Source organism: Diabrotica virgifera, chromosome 4, assembly GCF_917563875.1.
Source record: "Diabrotica virgifera virgifera chromosome 4, PGI_DIABVI_V3a".
NCBI classification, from domain to species: domain Eukaryota; kingdom Metazoa; phylum Arthropoda; class Insecta; order Coleoptera; family Chrysomelidae; genus Diabrotica; species Diabrotica virgifera.
Window position 1 is genome coordinate 68,539,007 of NC_065446.1, and position 18,973 is coordinate 68,557,979.

At 32.3% G+C, this 18,973-nt stretch overlaps 1 protein-coding gene across 2 annotated transcripts in view; it reads left to right on the forward strand.

Annotated features, from left to right (window-relative positions):
- LOC114335188 (uncharacterized) overlaps positions 1-18,973 on the forward strand; it is a 47,945-nt gene that overhangs the window by 1,063 nt on the left and 27,909 nt on the right. Inside the window, exons 2-3 of one of the 2 annotated variants that reach the window (XM_028285377.2) lie at positions 3,306-3,443; positions 12,780-12,990. In XM_028285377.2, the coding sequence (XP_028141178.1) occupies positions 3,306-3,443; positions 12,780-12,990 (349 nt within the window). The remainder of the gene's footprint in view (positions 1-3,305; positions 3,444-12,779; positions 12,991-18,973) is intronic. The other variant, XM_028285378.2, reaches the window with a different exon arrangement.

Here is an 18,973-nt window from a genome sequence, read left to right on the forward strand (position 1 = left end):
CGGGCCGAAAAATTTGATTTTTATAATTGGTTTAAAAAAAATGTTTTTAATAAATGTAGCAATAACTCGGAAATTATGGCATAGTAAATATAACACGAAAAATGATCAGTATTTCTTAAGGACGTCAAAACTCAAAAAATGTACAGGTTGTTCTATTTGAAATAAGAAAGTTCATTAGATTTCCAGAAAAACGGAATATTTGACAACAATGTAATTACCACTATAATATCGGCCGTATTAGAAAACCTTTACCCACCAAAATCTGTAAAAATCGTTCCAACGATTTCTGAGAAATTACTGTGTTTTTCTCGCTACCTTGTATAAGTGGTAATTTAAAAAACTTTAAAAGATAGAGATCGTCTTACGGAATTTATTAAATCTTTAGAAGTCTCTTCAGGTCCACTCCTGGACATAGGCCTGCAATTTTATTTTCCATATTCGCCTATCATGAGTTATCTGGTGCCAGTCTGCTTCTGCCATCTCCTTATCATCTATCCATCTTTCTGGGTGTCTTCATATTTCTCGTTTATGTGCTCTTGGTCGCCATTGTATTATTCTCTGTGGCCACTTCTCTTCCCTTTCTTTTTTGGATATTTTACGGTAGCTTCGATAACAGCTTTTACTTTGGTTCTTCTTCTTAGATCTACGTTTCTCATAATATGATCTCTTAAGCTTACATTTATCATAAGTCTCTCAATGGCTCTTTGAGTTGTTCTGAGTCTATTGAGAGATTGGTTAGTAAATCATGATCTCCATTCCATAAGTCATGACAGGAAAGATACATGTGTCAAAAACCTTTCGTTTTAAATTGACTGAGTTTTTGGATTTTTTATAAGAAAGCTTGGTTCACCTACTGCTATCCAAGTTATTCTTATTCTTCTTGTTATTTCTGTAGTTTGAGTTTTTTGCCTTGTTTTATTTTATGTCCTAAGTAGGTATATTTTCATCTACGTTTTCAATCTTCCTATGGTCAAAAGTAATATCTACCTCTTCAGCTAACATTACCCAAGTTTTCTCAATATTCATCTTTAGTCCTACTGGTACTTATACAGGGTGTTTCATTAATAATTGTCCATATAGTAACTGGAGAAACCTTAGCACAAAATATGAAGATTTAACCTAAAACACTTAAATAAAATGTGATTCCTTACTGAGTTACAGGGTTTTTATCTAAAAATTTAAAAACTATTTTTGCTCATAATTTTAAAACTATTCGACGTATCCTTTTCATACTTAACAAAAATTGCGACTACTATTCACCCTACTAAATTATCATAAACAAACGTTTCTAGCTACTACCAGAGGCGTACGACAGAGGATAGTGAATGGTTGACCCTTCTCAAATTCTACGCCACTGGAGGAATTACTATTTTAGTGCCATTTTTAGATTCTCCAATACTTTATACGTAAATAATATACTCTTCATTGATAACGATAAAGGCATTAGTTTTCGAGATATTTGAAGTGAAATATGAAACGGCACAGTTATTTTGATTAATTTATGATATGATTCATATGATTAAAATTTAAAAATTATTTGTACCCAGTACTTTAAAGCATCACTGAAGAGACTCGAAGCATTTGAGATGTGGTGCTATAGACGCATGTTGAGGATTTCCTGGATAGACAGAGTTACCAACGAAGAAGTTCTACATAGAATGGGTAAAGAACGCGAACTAGTCGTAACCATAAAACGTCGCAAACTGGAATACCTGGGCCATATAATGCGCAATGAACAACGATATGACCTACTTCGGACCATACTTCAAGGTAAAGTGCATGGGAAAAGAGGTCCAGGACGAAGAAGGATATCCTGGCTGCATAACCTGCGAAAATGGTTTAACTTAACCACTACCGGACTTTTCAGGGCAGCAGTCAACAAAGTCAGAATAGCCATGTTAGTGTCCAACATCCGTAACGGATAGGCACCATAAGAAGAAGTACTTTAAAACCATTTGTCGTATCCTTATCATACTCGACAAAAAGTGTAGGTATTGTACACCATACTAAATTAAGATAAATAAACGTCTCTAGCTACTACCAGAGGCGTACGACAGGGGATAGTGGCTGGTTGACCCTTCCCAAAGTCTAATGTAATTTGTGTAATTTTTTGATTTTCCAATACTTTTCATGTAAATATTCTCTTTATTCGTAACGATAAAATTATTAGTTTTCGAGGTATTTGAAATTAAAAATGAAGCGACACAATACATTAATCAAAATAACCGTGTCGTTTCATTTTTAACTTCAAAGATCTCGAAAACTAACGACTTTCCGTTACGAATAAAGAGTATATTTTCATGGAAAGTATTGGAGAATCCAAAAATTTAACTAAAATAGCAATTCCGCTAGTGGCGTAGAATTTGGAAAGGGTCAAACATTCACTTTCCCCCGTCGTACGCCTATGGTAATAGCCAGAAACGTTTGTTTAACATAGTTAAGGAGTTTGTAGAGTACTTATACTTCCTGCCAAGTATGAAAAGGATACATCGAATAGTTTTAAAATGCCGAGCAAAAATAGTTTTTAAATTTTTAGATAAAACACCCTGTAACTCAGTAAGGAACCACATTTTATTTAAGTGTTTTAGGTTAAATCTTCGTATTTTGTGCTAAGGTTTCTCCAGTTACTATATGGACAATTATTAATGAAACACCCTGTATATTGAATATAGAATTTATAAAAAAAAGTTCCGATGTGGATAACCAGCAAAAATGAAAATGATTAAAGACAATAAGTTTTTGTATCTTTATTTTATCAACCAGCTTTTGATAATGTTTGCCAGACTTCTTGTTTGGTAACCCTATCCATGTATGATATTTTAACAACTTTTTATGGGATCACATACCTTCTTCTTTAAGTGCCGTCTGCCAGTCGGAGGTTGGATACCATCATCACTATCTTTATTCTATCTACCGCTTCTCTGAAGAGTTTTATTGAACTGTATTTAAACCAGTCCCATAAATTTTTCAACCATGACACTCTTCTTCTTCCATAATTATTGCTTCTCTTACCTTTACTTGTATTATCATTATTAGCATTTCATATCGCTTCCCCCTTATTACTTGTCCCAGAAATTGTAACATTTTATTGGATCTTTCATAAAACTACATTTAACTAAACAAATTGTACAATGTACATCACTCGGAATTTTAAAATAAAGCGTTATTGGTTTCAACTTCATGTGTACGGCGATGGTTTATTTATAGCCTTGTGGTCCCACGTTACCTGCTGTTTGAATATTTCCAATTGTAATGAGCTTCTTATTGCAGCCAACTATCCTATAATTGTAAAAATTATATTTTAGTACAGAAGTTTTACTTTTTGGCGTTCCTGGCCTTCAAATTTAAAGCTATTTTGGTGATTGGATCCATCTGGGCGATTACATTCATATTTGGAAAAGTATTTGCTGCCTTTAAACTGGCTGAATACATGAAAGGAAGTAGTAAGTATATAATTATATTTAAATGTACAGAAATGTTATGATTTTAGTTGAGATGTAATGTTTTCTCTGTATTATTGTACGGAGCGAAAGCATGGACGCTTACAGACACCACTATTAAAAAATTAGAAGCATTTGAGATGTGGCTTTATAGAAGAATGCTGAGAATATAATGGACAGCAAGGATCACGAACAAGGAAGTTCTAGAAAGAATGAAGAAGGAACTGGAGATTTTGTTTACCATCAAACGCATAAAATTGCAGTATCTGGGACACTTTATGAGAAATCAGTACCGTTACTCCCTGATGCAGTCCATATTGCAACGTAAAGTCAAACGTAAGCGAGGACCTGGTAAAAGGAGAATATCATGGCTGCGGAATTTGAGAACATGGTTTAATAAGAACCTCAACGGGACTGTTTCGAGCCGCAGCGAGCAAGTTTACGATTGTGATATGATTCCAATATGATTTCCAACATCCCAAACGGTTAGGAGCTAGAAGAAATACAGAAATACTTGTTATTATACACATTAAAGACCAGGGCGGATCTGTGAAAAAAGGTCTATGTTTGGATGTGCGGGTGGCATTCGGATTTTTGCAGATAAAGTTAGGTAACAACTTCAACAATAATAATTGACTTATGCTCCTCAAATATACCCGGAACATTAATAAAAAACTAAAGTATTTAAAAATTTCGAAAAACATCGATTTTTTCTACTTTCTTTGCTTATAACTTTAAAACTATCCATTTTGGAACAAAGTCGTAGGGAAATAAAATAAAGATAATTGAATTTTATATGATTAACGACTGGTTAAAAATATCTTATATTAATACCCTTTCTGCAAAATAGCTATAAATACAAAATAAGGGGGCAAAATAAGCCTGTTTGTATTCAATGTTTTTCAACCACTTTGGTTGCACTTAGAACTTTTTTAATTCGCTTAGAAAAATTCTTGCAACATGCTTAAATCGGTCACCAATTTCATTAAAATCGACCTGATAGATTTTGCAGAATAATTTTGCAATCTATTTTTTTTTTAAGTTGAAATTTTTTAAAAACTTTCTGGAGAAAATGTAGACCGTTTAGAAGTTTGCTAATTTTTTTACATATAAAAAATTTCTCTACCTATCTAATACACTTTACAGAATTGAAATCAGTTATATAAAGTTACAGAAAGTTATAAACAATTTTTTGGCTTATAAACAAATACAGTGAGAACGTTTGAGTTGGCATAAATTCATTTTCTCGAGAATATGCGTCTTTGGAGATAAATCCCGAAACAGGCCGATTTTTATTTTTAAATTCTAATTGTTTGGTATATATATCATACTAGTGACGTCATCCATCTGGGCGTGATGACGTAATCGATTATTTTTTTAAATGAGAATAGGTGCCGTGTGATAGATCAATCGAAAGGCTATTCAATTTTGTATTCACTAATATAAACATTAACATAACTATTTATACAGGGTTTAAATAAAAAAAAATTGAATTAAATTAGTTCCAATATTTAGATTACGTCATCACACCCAGATAAATGACGTCACTAGTATGATATTTATGCCAAAAAATTATAATTTAAAAATAAAAGTCGATCTGTTTCGGGATTTATCTCCAGAGTCTTCCATTTTCAAGAAAATGAATTTATTCCAACTGAACCGTCCTCACTGTATTTGTTTATAAGCCAAAATATTGTTTATAACTTTAAAACAGTGCTGAGGCCGCCTTAATAATCCTTTGTCCAGATTTTAATTCTGTAAAGTATGCAAAAAAATTAGCAACCTTCTAAATGGTATACTTTTTGTTCAGAAAGTTTCTAAAACATTTGAACTTTTTTAAAAAAAATTTAGATTGCAAAATTGTTATGCAAAATCTATTAAGTCGATTTTAATGAAATTTGGTGGACGGTTTAAGTATGTTGTAAGAATTTTCTAAGTCAATTATGAAGGTTCTAAATGCAACCAAAGTGGTTGAAAAACATTGAATAAAAACAGTCTTTTGCCCCCTTATTTTCTATTTATTGCCCAACGACGTTGTTCCAAAATGAATCGTTTTAAAGTTATATGCAATGAAAGTAGAAAAAATCGATATTTTTCGAAATTTTTTAATTTTTTTATTAATGTTCCGGGCATATTTGAGAAGGAGCATAAGTCAATTATAATAATTATTGAAGTTGTCACCTAACTTTATCTGCAACAATCCGAATGCCACCTCGAACATCCACCTCAAAACAGATCCGTCCTGGTCTATTAAGAAAATTTAAAAAATAGAAAATTAGCAGGAGAGGACAGAATATCGAATGAACTTCAAAAGTATGGAAGACCAGATACAGTAGACTCTCTCTATAACGAACACGGCTATTACAAGGTTTCGCTTATAATGAGGGACACTAGATGTCCCATGAAATTCGTATTGAACTGTAACACCTCTATAACGAGGCATATTTGGTTATAATGAGGAAAAATTAAATCGTTAAATATGTATCTTTATCTGTTTTTAGCGCTGTAATGGCTATAAATAAATATACCAACTACCTGTATACATAAATCGCCAACATCTATGCCAGTGGTTCCCAAAGTGGTCCAGGTGGACCCCCAGGGGTCCACGAGGGACTCAACGGGGGTCCACGTTGGCGTGAAATAAAAATGGGGGTTCACAAGTTGCAAGTGGGGGTCCACGAAAATTTTATAGCGATTTGGTATTTATTTAAACAAATTTGCATTTTTTTATTATAAAATATCAATGAAAAAAATATTATTTTAATAGTAGTGACTCAAAAATGTTATTTTAATGATTCATAACAAGTTATTTTGATTAAAAACAAGTTTTTGATCAAATTTTAGGATAGAAAAACAAGTTTTTGATCAAATTTTAGGATAGAAAACATTAAAATATCGTTTTTTACATTTTCCTCTATTCCCAAAACACATGTCTTTCGATTTGACTGAAAATTTGCCCACAGATAGCCAAAACACAGGACTTCAAGTGATTAAAAGAATTTTTATCGTTTTACAATACAAAAAAAATACGTGGAATAATATCAGAGTCAAAAATATAGGCGTTTACTGTAATAAGTACAAATAATTCGGAAAATATCGACCATACAAAAAAAATGGTTAAGAAAATTATAATAATGATTGTAAACACAATTTACTTGGATCAATTTCAGTTCCTACCATTTTTGTCGAAAAGTTGAGAATTGCGGAGATATTGAACAAAAACCACTTCTATCAAATCCATCAGGGCTTATGCTTGCGCCTTTACAGCATACGTACTACCTGAAATATTTTTTTTTTTTTTTTATTAGAAAAATATGTCGCATCCACCAAAAGGTTATTAGCGACGGAACAAAATATAAATAACAAAATTAAACAATTACAGATTGTACAAAATGTTTCTGGATCTGAGATAATTAACTATATTATTGTCACAGGAACAGTTTTGACCTAGAGCCTGTGGTAGAGCGTTTGGGATCTTGTAGCGCTGTCTTTCTTGGTCATATTTACTACATATTGTTAAAAAGTGTTCGACTGTTAATCGGACGTTACACTGATCACATATAGGTGGATTTTTCTTTGTGAATAGGTAAGAGTGCGTTAATCTTATATGACCTAGACGTAAACAAACGCGTAACCACAATTTGTTCTCGTCTATTGCGTGACGACGGGAGCCACTGAGACACATTATTTTTAATTTTATTTAGCTTGGAATTAGTTTGAAACCACTCATTTCGCCACAAAAACAACACTTTATTTTTAAAATAAGATTTTAAGTCACTGGAAACACACTTGTCTATCGGCTCTGAAAAATCACTTAAAATTGCCTCTCGTGCGGTCCTGTCACCTTCTTCATTTCCTATTATTCCGACGTGTGAGGGAACCCATAAAAATTGGACGCTTCTTCCATGTTCATGAGCTTGGGAAAGCTGGTATTGTAGCAACTTTTCAAAAGGATGTTTCGGAAAAATATGTATTAATGAGTTTAGAGAGTTAAGGGAATCTGTTATGATCAGGGCTTTTGTGAGTGTAAACTCGTTAAGAAGTTTCACAGCGCGGTATATGGCGTAGAGTTCAGCTGAATATGTGTTACATGCTGGGGGTAAACAAGTGAAATGTTTTGAATTGTACAACTGATTGGTCTTTAAGTTTGTCTCCTGTAGACAAATAATATCTGGAGAATATTCAGATAAAAGAAGCTGTAGCATAGGGAGACGATGGAAAAATCTATCAATGTTCCATTGAAGTATCGCGTTGAATGTTGTTAACAGATTCGGAGTTAGATGATACTGAACAATTGTCTACAGAAGAGTCACTGTCTAAGTCAGAAATCTCATTCCCTAAATAGTTGTGTAGTTTCTTTTGAAGTTTTGTAAACTTGGTTTTTGTAGATCTATCATTTGCATATTGATAGCTGCTTTGTAAAAGATAGAGTAAACCAGCCATATCAGTTGTAAATGTTTTAACGACGCTAATAGTGTCGGGGGAGCCTTGGACATTATCAATAAGTAAAGACAATTGGTGGTAATTTAAAACGAATGGTGGGGTATGATTATCAATAAAATTTTCAAGAGTTACCCGTGTAGATGGGACTTTAGATGAGCGCGGTTTTTTTGGTTTAGATGATTTGGGTTTTGCAAACAGATTTTGTGATGAAATTGCTGAGTCTGAAGGAGGCGTATCGATCTCACCAATACTGCGTTTTATGGAAGAACTTGCGTTTTCGCAAGTGCTATTAGAGTTTTCACTTAGATGCTGTGGCTTTATTACATTTGGAGGTACTGGAGCAAACTCATTGGTAGTGGCAGAAGTCGAGCTTGAGGTTTTATTTGTAAGATTGGTTGAAATGGTTGTTTCAGAAAATTGTGGTGATGTATCAGTTTTATTAGAGTTTTCTGCAGTTGTATCTAATGGAAAAGGTGCTGATAGATTGGAGGGTCTTGCCTTCGAAGTTTGTGAAAACGGTATTGCCGCTGAATGAGGTTGATTGAAAGTGTTGCTATGAGTAGGAGTATTAGTAATTTCTTGGTCGTGAAGATTTGTAGGTGTAGGTGATATGCTCGGATTTGATAATGGATAACTTGATGACTGCTGAGTGTTTGGTACCTTGTGTAATATACTTGTTGGATCTGTTGGATTTGGTACTTCATTGTTTGACTCAATATGAGTTGATTCCGTTACTGAACTGTTATTGCATTGGGATGATATGTGTCCTGTATTTTTGCAAATAAAGCAGGTGAGTGTACCTTGTGACAAAAATATGCGGTGAGGTGTTTGGTCAAAATTTATTAGAATAGAATCTGGAATTGCTGATGTTATAGGGCTTACATAAACTTGCCTCCGAAAACTCAGTATGTGACTATATTCGGGAAGAGTGGAGCTAATTTTCAGAAATGTTATTGGGGAAATAAGCTTTAAACCGATATTCTGTAATTCTTCAACTAATACTTGATGAGGAATTGACGGGCATACACCAGACAAGACTAGTCTTTCTGCTGGAGAGACAAGTCTCCGTGCTGTTACAACTTCGCCGAGTACTTTTATGGAGCCATGTTGTGTCATGAAATTATCTACTACGGTTTTGTTTGCTAAATACATGCAGATTCTATTATGAGATAATCTAGATGAAAATATAATATTTTTTGGGTTGATGATTGTGCCCAAAGGAATTAAATAATCCTGCAGTTTAGCATTATCGATACAACTAAATACAATTGCTTGGGTCTTACTCGGAAAAGACTGTGAAGCGGCTGAAGCATAACTGTTTGTGATATTTGAACGTTGATTTACTGGACTGGTTAGATCGGAAGGTGTGTTTACATTGTGTGAAGACATTTTAAGCTGCGGTGGCGAAAGCTTAAGTCCGACTCTGGTAAGTGACAAACCAACCGCATGCTAGCTAACCTCACAAAATGATTGTACGTTGGTGTATTTTTCTTATTTGACGTTTTCTTTTCACAATAATAAACTAATAATTACGTATAGATGACTTACGTAGTAGTATCTAGTAGATAAACACTTTAGTTTTAAAAAACTATTTAATAATACCACTTGTTTTTAGTAAAAACTAGGAGTACAATATCACTACAACTTTACCATAACTTGCCAGGGCCGGTCTCCACCTGAAATATTGATTTTAGCAAAAACATGAAAGAGATCAAAATTGTATAAAATTTAATTCTCTCCATTTTTGTATAGGTACATTTTTGTTATAAAACTAATAATAAACGAGATAATTCAATAATTATGCTGTAACTGTCACTCTTTCCCCCATAACTCGGAAAATATCGACGGCACAGAAAAAATTTATAATAGAATAAATTATAGGAAATTATATTTTTCACAACTTCAGTCCGTACACTTGTTGTCGAAAAGTTAAATATGGCGGAGATATTGAGCAAAAACGGTTCTTCTTTATTCGCGATTTTAAATTTACACTACTGTTGACCCCCTTAAGATTAGAAAAATAGAATCTTGCTTGGGTAGCTGGGGCATGCAAGATCAAATGCTAACCCTACTGTACTATATAATGTTGACTCTTTATTGCATGTAACTTTTCTTGTATTGTAAAACTATCCAAGTCCTGTGCTTTGGCTATCTGTGGGCAAATTTTCAGCCAAATAGAAGAACATGTATTTTGGGAATGGAGGAAAATGGAAAAAACAGTATTTTAACGTTTTCTACGCTAAAGTTTGATCAACAACTTGTTTTTAAAACAAAAAACTTATTATAATGCCTAATAATAATATTTTGGACTCCCTTCTATTAAAACATTATTTTTTCAATTGATAATTTACGATAAAAAATGAAAATTTGTTTAAATAGATTCCAAATCACTGAAAAATCGCTTAAAATGATATTTTGAGAAAAGAAGAGACCTTCAATATCTTATTTTTACCCCCCCCCCTATGTTTTTTTCATTGGAAGTATGGTAAAAATGTAGCAGCAGGGGGTCCACCGAAACCAGTATATTTTTGAAAGTGGTCTACGAGAAAAAATAGTTTGGGAACCTCTGATCTATGCGGTTATCGAGGATAGTGCTGTAATAAAATCCACTAAAATCCAATAAACTTCTTCCTGTTGTGTTTATCTACCGACCGATATCGAATATTGTAAGAAAATTTACAATTTATGATAGCGAAGCCTTATTGTCGAGGAAACAATATACAGGGTGTAACAAAAATACAGGTCATAAATTAAATCACATATTCTGGGAACAAAAATAGTTCGATTGAACCTAACTTACCTTAGTACAAATGTGTACATAAAATAATTTATAGCCGGAACGGCATTCTTATAGCAGGAATATGTTTAAAAAAAAAAGTTAAATTTGTGCACCCCATAAAAATTTTATGTAAACCCCCCCCCCCCCCCATATATTTGTGTACGTTCCAATTAAATTATTATTGTGGTACCATTATTTAAACTAAATATTTTTAAAACTTTTTTGTCTCTGTAATTTTTTGTTAAGTCAGCATTTATCGAGTTATTTATATATATAATCAAATTCCCTTCTACCATATTGGTGTCGGGATCGAAATATTTTGACGGGCATGTACTAGTTCGCTCCAGCGGTCAGATTTTAATACCCGACAGAAAAGGATCACAGGTAAGATCGCCCCGGCCATTAGAAACCAAAATTTCTTACATACTAAGATTTTTCAAAATAGGAACCAAAATGAAGTGAATCTTATACAAATAATCTAATTCAACTATCTTATAAATAAATATGTAACAAATAATATTTTAATATAATTTCTATATAAAATACAAAAATCACAGAACCAATTTTGCCGATATTAATTCTCCTAGAACTTAGTAGATAAATATTTAATCCGCTTTAGCCATGGGAGCGAACTAGTATATAATTAAAAGTATTTTTTGACCACGGGAGCGAACTAGTGTGCTCCGATTTTGACCATTTGTAAAATCCAACACAAATTTATATATAGTAAGTAAGATTATAGAGACCTGGTAATAACATGAAAATTTGAAAATTTATTTGGAATTTAGATTTTTTTAGGTATTTTTTGAAACATATTAATATCTCGAGAAAAAATCGTTTATCGAAAAAAAACTAGGAGGCAAAAAAGTTTTAAAAACATTGTATTTAACTAATGGCAACACAATAATAATTTAATAGGAACGCACACAAACATTTGGGGCGTTTCAGGGAACAAAACCCCCATAAAATTTTTATGTAAACATATTAAAAAAGAAGCCACATCTCGATAAAAACTGGCATATCGAAAAAATACTAAGAGGCAAAAAAGTTTTAAAAACATTTTGTTTAACTAATTGTACCGCAGTAATAATTTAATTGAAACGTACACAAAAATTTGGGGTGGTTTAAAGGAACAAAACCCCCATAAAATTTTTATGGGCTGTAAAAATTTCACTGTAATTATTTTTTTTAAATTGTCCCTACTGTAAGAATACCACATGTCTATTTTCAATAAAAAATCTCTAATAGTTTTCGATATGTTGGAAAAAATCGATTTTCATTTTGTAACTTCAAAAGGCTGTAACTTTTTTATGTGCACATTTGTACTAAGGTAAGTTAGTTCAATCGAACTATTTTGGGTCCCAAAATATGTGATTTAAGTTATGACCTGCATTTTTGTTACACCCTGTATAGCATATTGCTCCGAATGGCTTCACTATTTATAGGAAGTTAATGTTTTAGAAAACTATATATTCATATAATATATGCACAATATTATTGTTGTGTGATATAACGAGATCCGCTTATAACGAGGTAATTAGTCTGCCATTTCAGTTCTCGTTATAGAGAGAGTCTACTGTATTACCAAACAACCATTATAACTAATCCAAAAAACAATAGAACAAAATAGAATACCACAAGAGTGGAGATCAAGCAAGCATCCTCTTCAAAAAGGGAGAAAAATCGGACTCGACCCGGAGAATTACAGAGGAATTAATTTAAATAATCACATTAAAATTAACAACCAAAGTACCAAACATACCGAATGAAATTATAACATCAGCAGAAGAACAACAAGGATTTAGGCCGGAAAGATCATGCACCGACGCTATGTTTATAACGAGGCAAGTTCAAGAGTAACATAGATCGGGACCTCCATCTTCAAAGGCTGCTAGACCGACACTAAGCAATGCAGCCTTATGCAGCGAGGCGAAAGTGGTGGGGGAGAGAGGGAAAGTTGATGTGTAAGGCAGTGTTGCCAGATTTCTCCCAGCACGTCACACTCTTTCTCACCGACATAGGGAACCTTTTTTATGAATGACCCGCGTACATTCGGTCATTAGCCCATGAATATAAATATAATAAATAGTAATTCATACATTTTCTTTATCATTTAGATAAGCATGAAGTAATATATTCTTCACCTCATCATTTCGATCATGCATACAGTAAAAATCTAAATGTACCACCATCGTCTGCTGATTATATTTACGATTATCCATCTAAAGGATCATCTTATCCCTCCGAGAAGAGCTATCCACCTACTGGGTACGGAAGAGGATACTCAGAACACGAAAATTTCACTGGATTCTATGACGCTTTCAGGAGGTATGGTTTTTTTACTACAAAATTTTACGTGATAAATTTTAATAGATTAAACTTAAAGAAATAATCATGAAATAGTAGAATATATATATATATATATATATATATATATATATATATATATATATATATATATATATATATATATATTGCATTTGCGTCCCTCGTGGCTTCTGTATAGTTTTGACTCTTCCTGACTTCCGATCAATATACAGCGTGTATATTAACAAGAATTATTTCATACAGTTAGCGCTCGCTTTGGCATCCGTTATACTGGCAACAATGTACTTATGGTATGAAGTAAAATATTTAACCTTGGTCGTGTTTATGTGAGAATTTAGTTGAAGAACCCAGACAAATTCTATTTATAACTTTTGCCAACTAGGTGGTTTTGCTCGGATATACGATTTGCTGTAAATTGTTTGTTTTCGTTTTCATACTCTTAAATCAGGTTAGAAAAACTTATTTCTTGGGTGTAGTTATGGATAATGTATTTTCTAAACTTTTAAATTTTCTATTTTATTTCGATGGAAGAAGATTATGGATCTCGGAAGATTCGATGGAATAAGTTATAATGTAATATACTTAACAATACCACTATATACCCTTGACAAATGTTTATTTTTTAAAGTTAATAGGTAATTGTTTGATGAGCCTTTCGATAGGTTAGGTTTATTATTAAATTTTATTTTTTTATTTTGATAAATAATCGGTATTGTTTCTCTCTCTCTCTCTCTCTCTCTCTCTCTCTCTCCTCAGCGCATACTTTTCTGTTTTATTCTTTCGAAATTTGCGATACAAGTATTTTCCATTGCTCTCTGTTTCTCGCTCTCTGTTTGGCTTCTCTCCATCTCAACGCCAATTCTTTCATTATCTCTTGTTACAGTTCTTCTCCAGCTATTATCAGGTCTTCCTCTTCTTCTTCTTTCGTCTGGTTGGTATTCGAGTGCTTGTTTGGTTATATTATTTCGATCCTTCCTCAGAGTATGTATAATCAATCCATTTTTATTTCCTTCTTTTAATCGTGACTGTTATTTTCTCTTGTTTTGTTCTTCTCCGTAGATCTATGTTTTTTATTTTCTGGCCAGTATATTTTTAGGATTTTCCTCAACTATTTATTTATAAAGGTTTGTAATTTTTTGCTAGTTGTCTCTTCCTCTCTCTAAGATTCTGCGCCATACAACAATATAGTCTTAAAACAGCTGTTAAAGATTTTGATTTTGGTTAATTCTGATATATCGCGTGTGTTCCAGATTTTCCTTAATGCATTATATGATTATATAATGAGTGCATATTGTGCCTTTACTATCCTTTTTTCTACATCTGATCTACTAGCGCCTTTTTTTCCATAATTGATCCCAGATATGTAAAGTTATCTACCTCCCGTATTTGTCTTCCTTTTATTTTAATTTTAGTTTATTGGTTACTGTTTTTTAAGTTTTGTTTTTTTGTCTTTATCTTCAGGCCCATTACCTTGGAGTATTTTGCAAGCGTGTCGATCTATTTTTGCTTATGGCTGCTATGTTCGGTTAGGGGACAAATGTCATCTGCGAACTACAAATCCTCCAACTAGTTATGCAATTTCCATCTAATACCTGTTTTATTATTGCTTACTTTCTGCATGATCCAGTCCGTTATTATTAGAAATAATGTCGGGGATAGCACACATCCTTGTTTAACTCCGCTTTGTATAGCTATATCTACATACTACCATTTTTCCCGCATGTTCTATTCTGGCTCTATATTTCTTGTAAAGTAGTCTGATTAAGTTGATGTATTTTATCGGTAGTCCATATAGTTTTAGAATCTTCCACATTTGTTCTCTGTTTATACTATCGAAGACCTTTTCAAACTCAAAGTCAAAGTAAACATGTTTATATTTTTTTGCCATTCACTAGCTTGTTCCAAGATAATTGTAGAGTACAAGAGATACAGCGGTACAGGTACAAGATACAGAGGTACAGATAGAGTACAAATGTGGTCGATAATGGAGCGTTTTGCGTGAAAACCTTCTTGGTTGTTTCTTAGTCTTAGTTTCTTGTCTAGTTCTGGCTTCATTCTATTCAATATGATATTTGACATTATTTTGAATGTGGCACTTAGCAGTGTTATTGCTCGCCAATTCTAGCATTTATTTAAATCGCCCTTTTTTGGTATCTTAATGGTTACACCCTCGTTCCATTTCGCCTTTATTAAATATATCGGTAGGTTGTAGCTTTCAGCGGCTTTGCCATTTTTTAGTTGATTCAGTGTGTTTTGTATTTCTTCTTTCGTAATTTCAACTGTTCTAATGTTTATTTCCTGTATTACATTATCTTCGTTTATATCTGATGTTTGGAGTATATTTCCTCGCAGTGTTCTTTTCAGCTTTGTATTATTTTATGTTCTGATGTAATTATATTTCCTTGTTTATCTTTGATTTGTTTATTAATGTTTAGTGTTTTTGCCCTGTCAAATTTCGGATGATATTTTACTGTATTTTCAGGTCGTTTTCTTGCGCGGCTTTTTCTGACATTTTTACCATATGATTTACATAGTATCTTGTCTTTTCTGGGTCGCTTTTTAACCGCTATATCTTTTCTTTGTATTTCCTTTCTACTGCTTTTCCTTCTTCGGTTGCTTCTTTTTGTAACATTTCTTCTTTAAGTTTCTTTCTTTCTTCTCTTAGTTAGTTATAACATTATAACATTACTACCATTACATTATAAATACAACAATGCCCGTCAGAGTTCGGACGAGAATTTTAGCTATTAACAAATAAGGGTCAAATATGACAGTTTTTCGTTTAAATCGCTACAGGTAAAAATAAGGTAATTAAATATCTTATTTAGATTATTCATCTCTTAGTAGATAAGCAAAGGTTTAAAATGGAAATTTTTAAATTTTGATCCGATTATTTGTTACTTGGGAAATTGCAAAATAAAACTAAATTTCGAAAATAAAAAATTGCTATAACTTTTGCAGAAATGAACTTAAGACTTTGATATTGCATGAAATGTTGAGTCAAATAGTCCACATAATGCACAAAAAATTTCCAGACGATTTGTCAATTAGTTTAAATTTCATTCGATTTGTTTATCACAAAGAGCTTTTTTTGCAATGTTGTTGTTCATAAAATAATAATGATACAGCAATTCGGTGAAAACCACAGGAAAGAAGAATACTTATATTTTCAACTTATTTAAAAAATCAATAAGAAGTCATTTTTACCATTCTGAAAACATTTTACGAAAGTAGAATCATTTTTGGCTTATAAACAATTTGAATAACCATATTAACATATTGACTAAATCTGCGTTGGGATTTGAAAAGCTGATATTTTTACACGAATTTTCAAAAAAAAAACCTTTCGCCTAGGTTAATTACGAGCAAAGTTAGCCACGTTATTTTTAAAGATATATTAACCACTATGTTCAAGTTTACTCAAACTTTTACACATAAACTATATACATACCTTGAACTTCAAAATAGCGATAGTTAGGTTTCTTAATTGTTATGAACAAACTAGCTGTGAATTAAATAAAAAAAAGTGGCTAACTTTGACCGTAATTAACCAAGGTAAATTTTTTTTTAACATTTATGTAAAAATACACATCGAAAACAATGTGATAACTACAGGGGTATTTCCGTTACACCAACAATCAGCAAAATATACGGAAGGATCTTAAAAAACCGAATAGAAGACGAATACAAGGAAATGGAAGCAGAAGAACAAGCAGGATTTAGAGCCGGAAGATTTACAATTGATCACCTTTTTGCAATCGCACAAGTCATGGAAAAGAAAACAGCGATTAATCAAGAGATTTATTTCGTATATTATATTGATCTGAAAAAGGCATACGACAGTGTACCTTTGGTAAAGTTGTGGGAGGCAATGGTGAATACAAATATTAACATAGAAACGTGAAAAGTGAAAACTACCCCTAATTGTAAAAAATTATAAAACAACATTTTAAACTTTAATATTGTCAACATTTGGTTTTTATTAGGTACATAATGATTGTTTTATGCTTTAAGATATACTATCGTAATATTTCAACCCTTAAAACCACCCTTCTTGGAGCTATATATAAAAAATTTACTTATCCTAAAAGAATCATTTAGGCTTGCATCGATTTACGTAAAAATTTGGGATTAGGATCATCTCACCCTGTACTTCATATTCTATATCATGCTTAAGGGCGTTGATTATTTTAGGGGTGTAACCTACCCCTTATTAACAAAAATGATATAAAAACATTGTAAATTTTAATATGGGTAAAATTTGGTTATGATTGGTTAAATAATTATTGTTTTATACTTTAGGATAAAATATCATAATATTTCAACCCTTAAAAACCACCCTTAATAACATCACAATTTTTATAAGTAGATAATTTAATAGATCTATACAGAAAAAAAAAGTAGAATTAAAGAATTACAAAAATATTTATTTACACAAAAATACGAATTTACAAATATGTACAAATACAAATACAAATAGTTTTTTAGTCATCTTCTAGTATACGAACCGGTTCTGTGGTATTATACATACATTGAAAATGATCCATAAGTGGACTATTCCAATTTTTCAAAAAAATATTGGTTTTCTAAACATAGCTCCTTCATTTTTGGCGATAAAAAGTTTTTTCAAAAATAATTTTGTAGGATTTTTAAAAAGTTATAAGACTGTGAAAACTAAATTCTGTAAGAGCCCTTAGTTTTAATTGGGGTGGGTTTAAAAGAATAAGGGGGTGTTTGCTCGAAAATAGAGGTTTTAAATAGCTATAGTATCTCGCTAACTGTTCACTGTAATGAAAATCTATGCAGAAGGGAATTTTACTTATTAAATAATAAGCTACAATTTAGTAGTCCATAATTTTTTTCGTATCTCCAGCATTCGTAACTCCAATTTTTCTAAAATTAGGCCTTTTAAATAGGTCAAACTTCTTGGGTGTATTGATAATACGAATATAAAGGGAATGACAGAAAGGTGAAGACTAATTTTTAATTAGTAGGGTAGTTAGGGGGTTGTTTTCACTGATTTTTTCATAGAGAATAGCAGGTACCGACTGTTTTGATCATAAGTCGCTTAATTTTCATACTAGAGGAGCTTCATATTATTATTTTTTGAAAGGTCTAACAGTATACTTGAAAAAAGATTATTTAAGTTTAATTTAATTTGTGTTACTAAAAGATACATTTTTGATATCTACAGTTTTTTTGATTAAATGCATATTTTTCGAGGTATTCTCAAAAAGGCGATTTTTTCGTCGAAAAACTGTTACTTTCAAGCGCGAATAACTCGAAAAATATTAGTTTTACGAAGAAAATTTAAAAAACATTTTTTTCTTAGAATTACTTTTTACATCGATTTACATGGTTAAATGCAATAAAAAATTCCCGTCCCCGAGATAGGGTGGCAACCACCCCAAGTTTTTAGCGTACAGCGGCATGATATAGAAAATGATTCTTGTACTATTCCCTACCTTCTGTGAAAATTTCATGTAAATCCATGTTGGACGAAAAAATTGCGAGCCAAAATGCTTCACTACCTCGACTATAGAAGGAGGAGAAACAATCAGTAAATGTTACGAATATAAATAACTGGGTATAAAAATCACGAATGATGGAACACTGGACGGAGCCATTAAAGAACGAAATACTCAGGCCAGGAAAGCAATTAGGCTCCTAAACTAAGTACTCTGGGACAAGCAGATAAACAGCCAAAACAAGAAAAAGATCTATAAAGCCGTAGTGAAAAGCATTATAACATAGAGCTGAGAAGTATGGCATATGAAGGAAAAATCAAAACGAATGTTAGATGTCACCGAAATGGACTTCTAAAGAAGAGCTGCAGGAAGATCAAGAAGAGAACATGTCACCAATGAACGGATACGAGAAATAATGAAGGTTACACATACAATAAATGACGAAATCAACGAAATACAACTACGATGGTTTGGTCACGTACAAAGAATGCATGAAGACAGAATCACAAAACAAG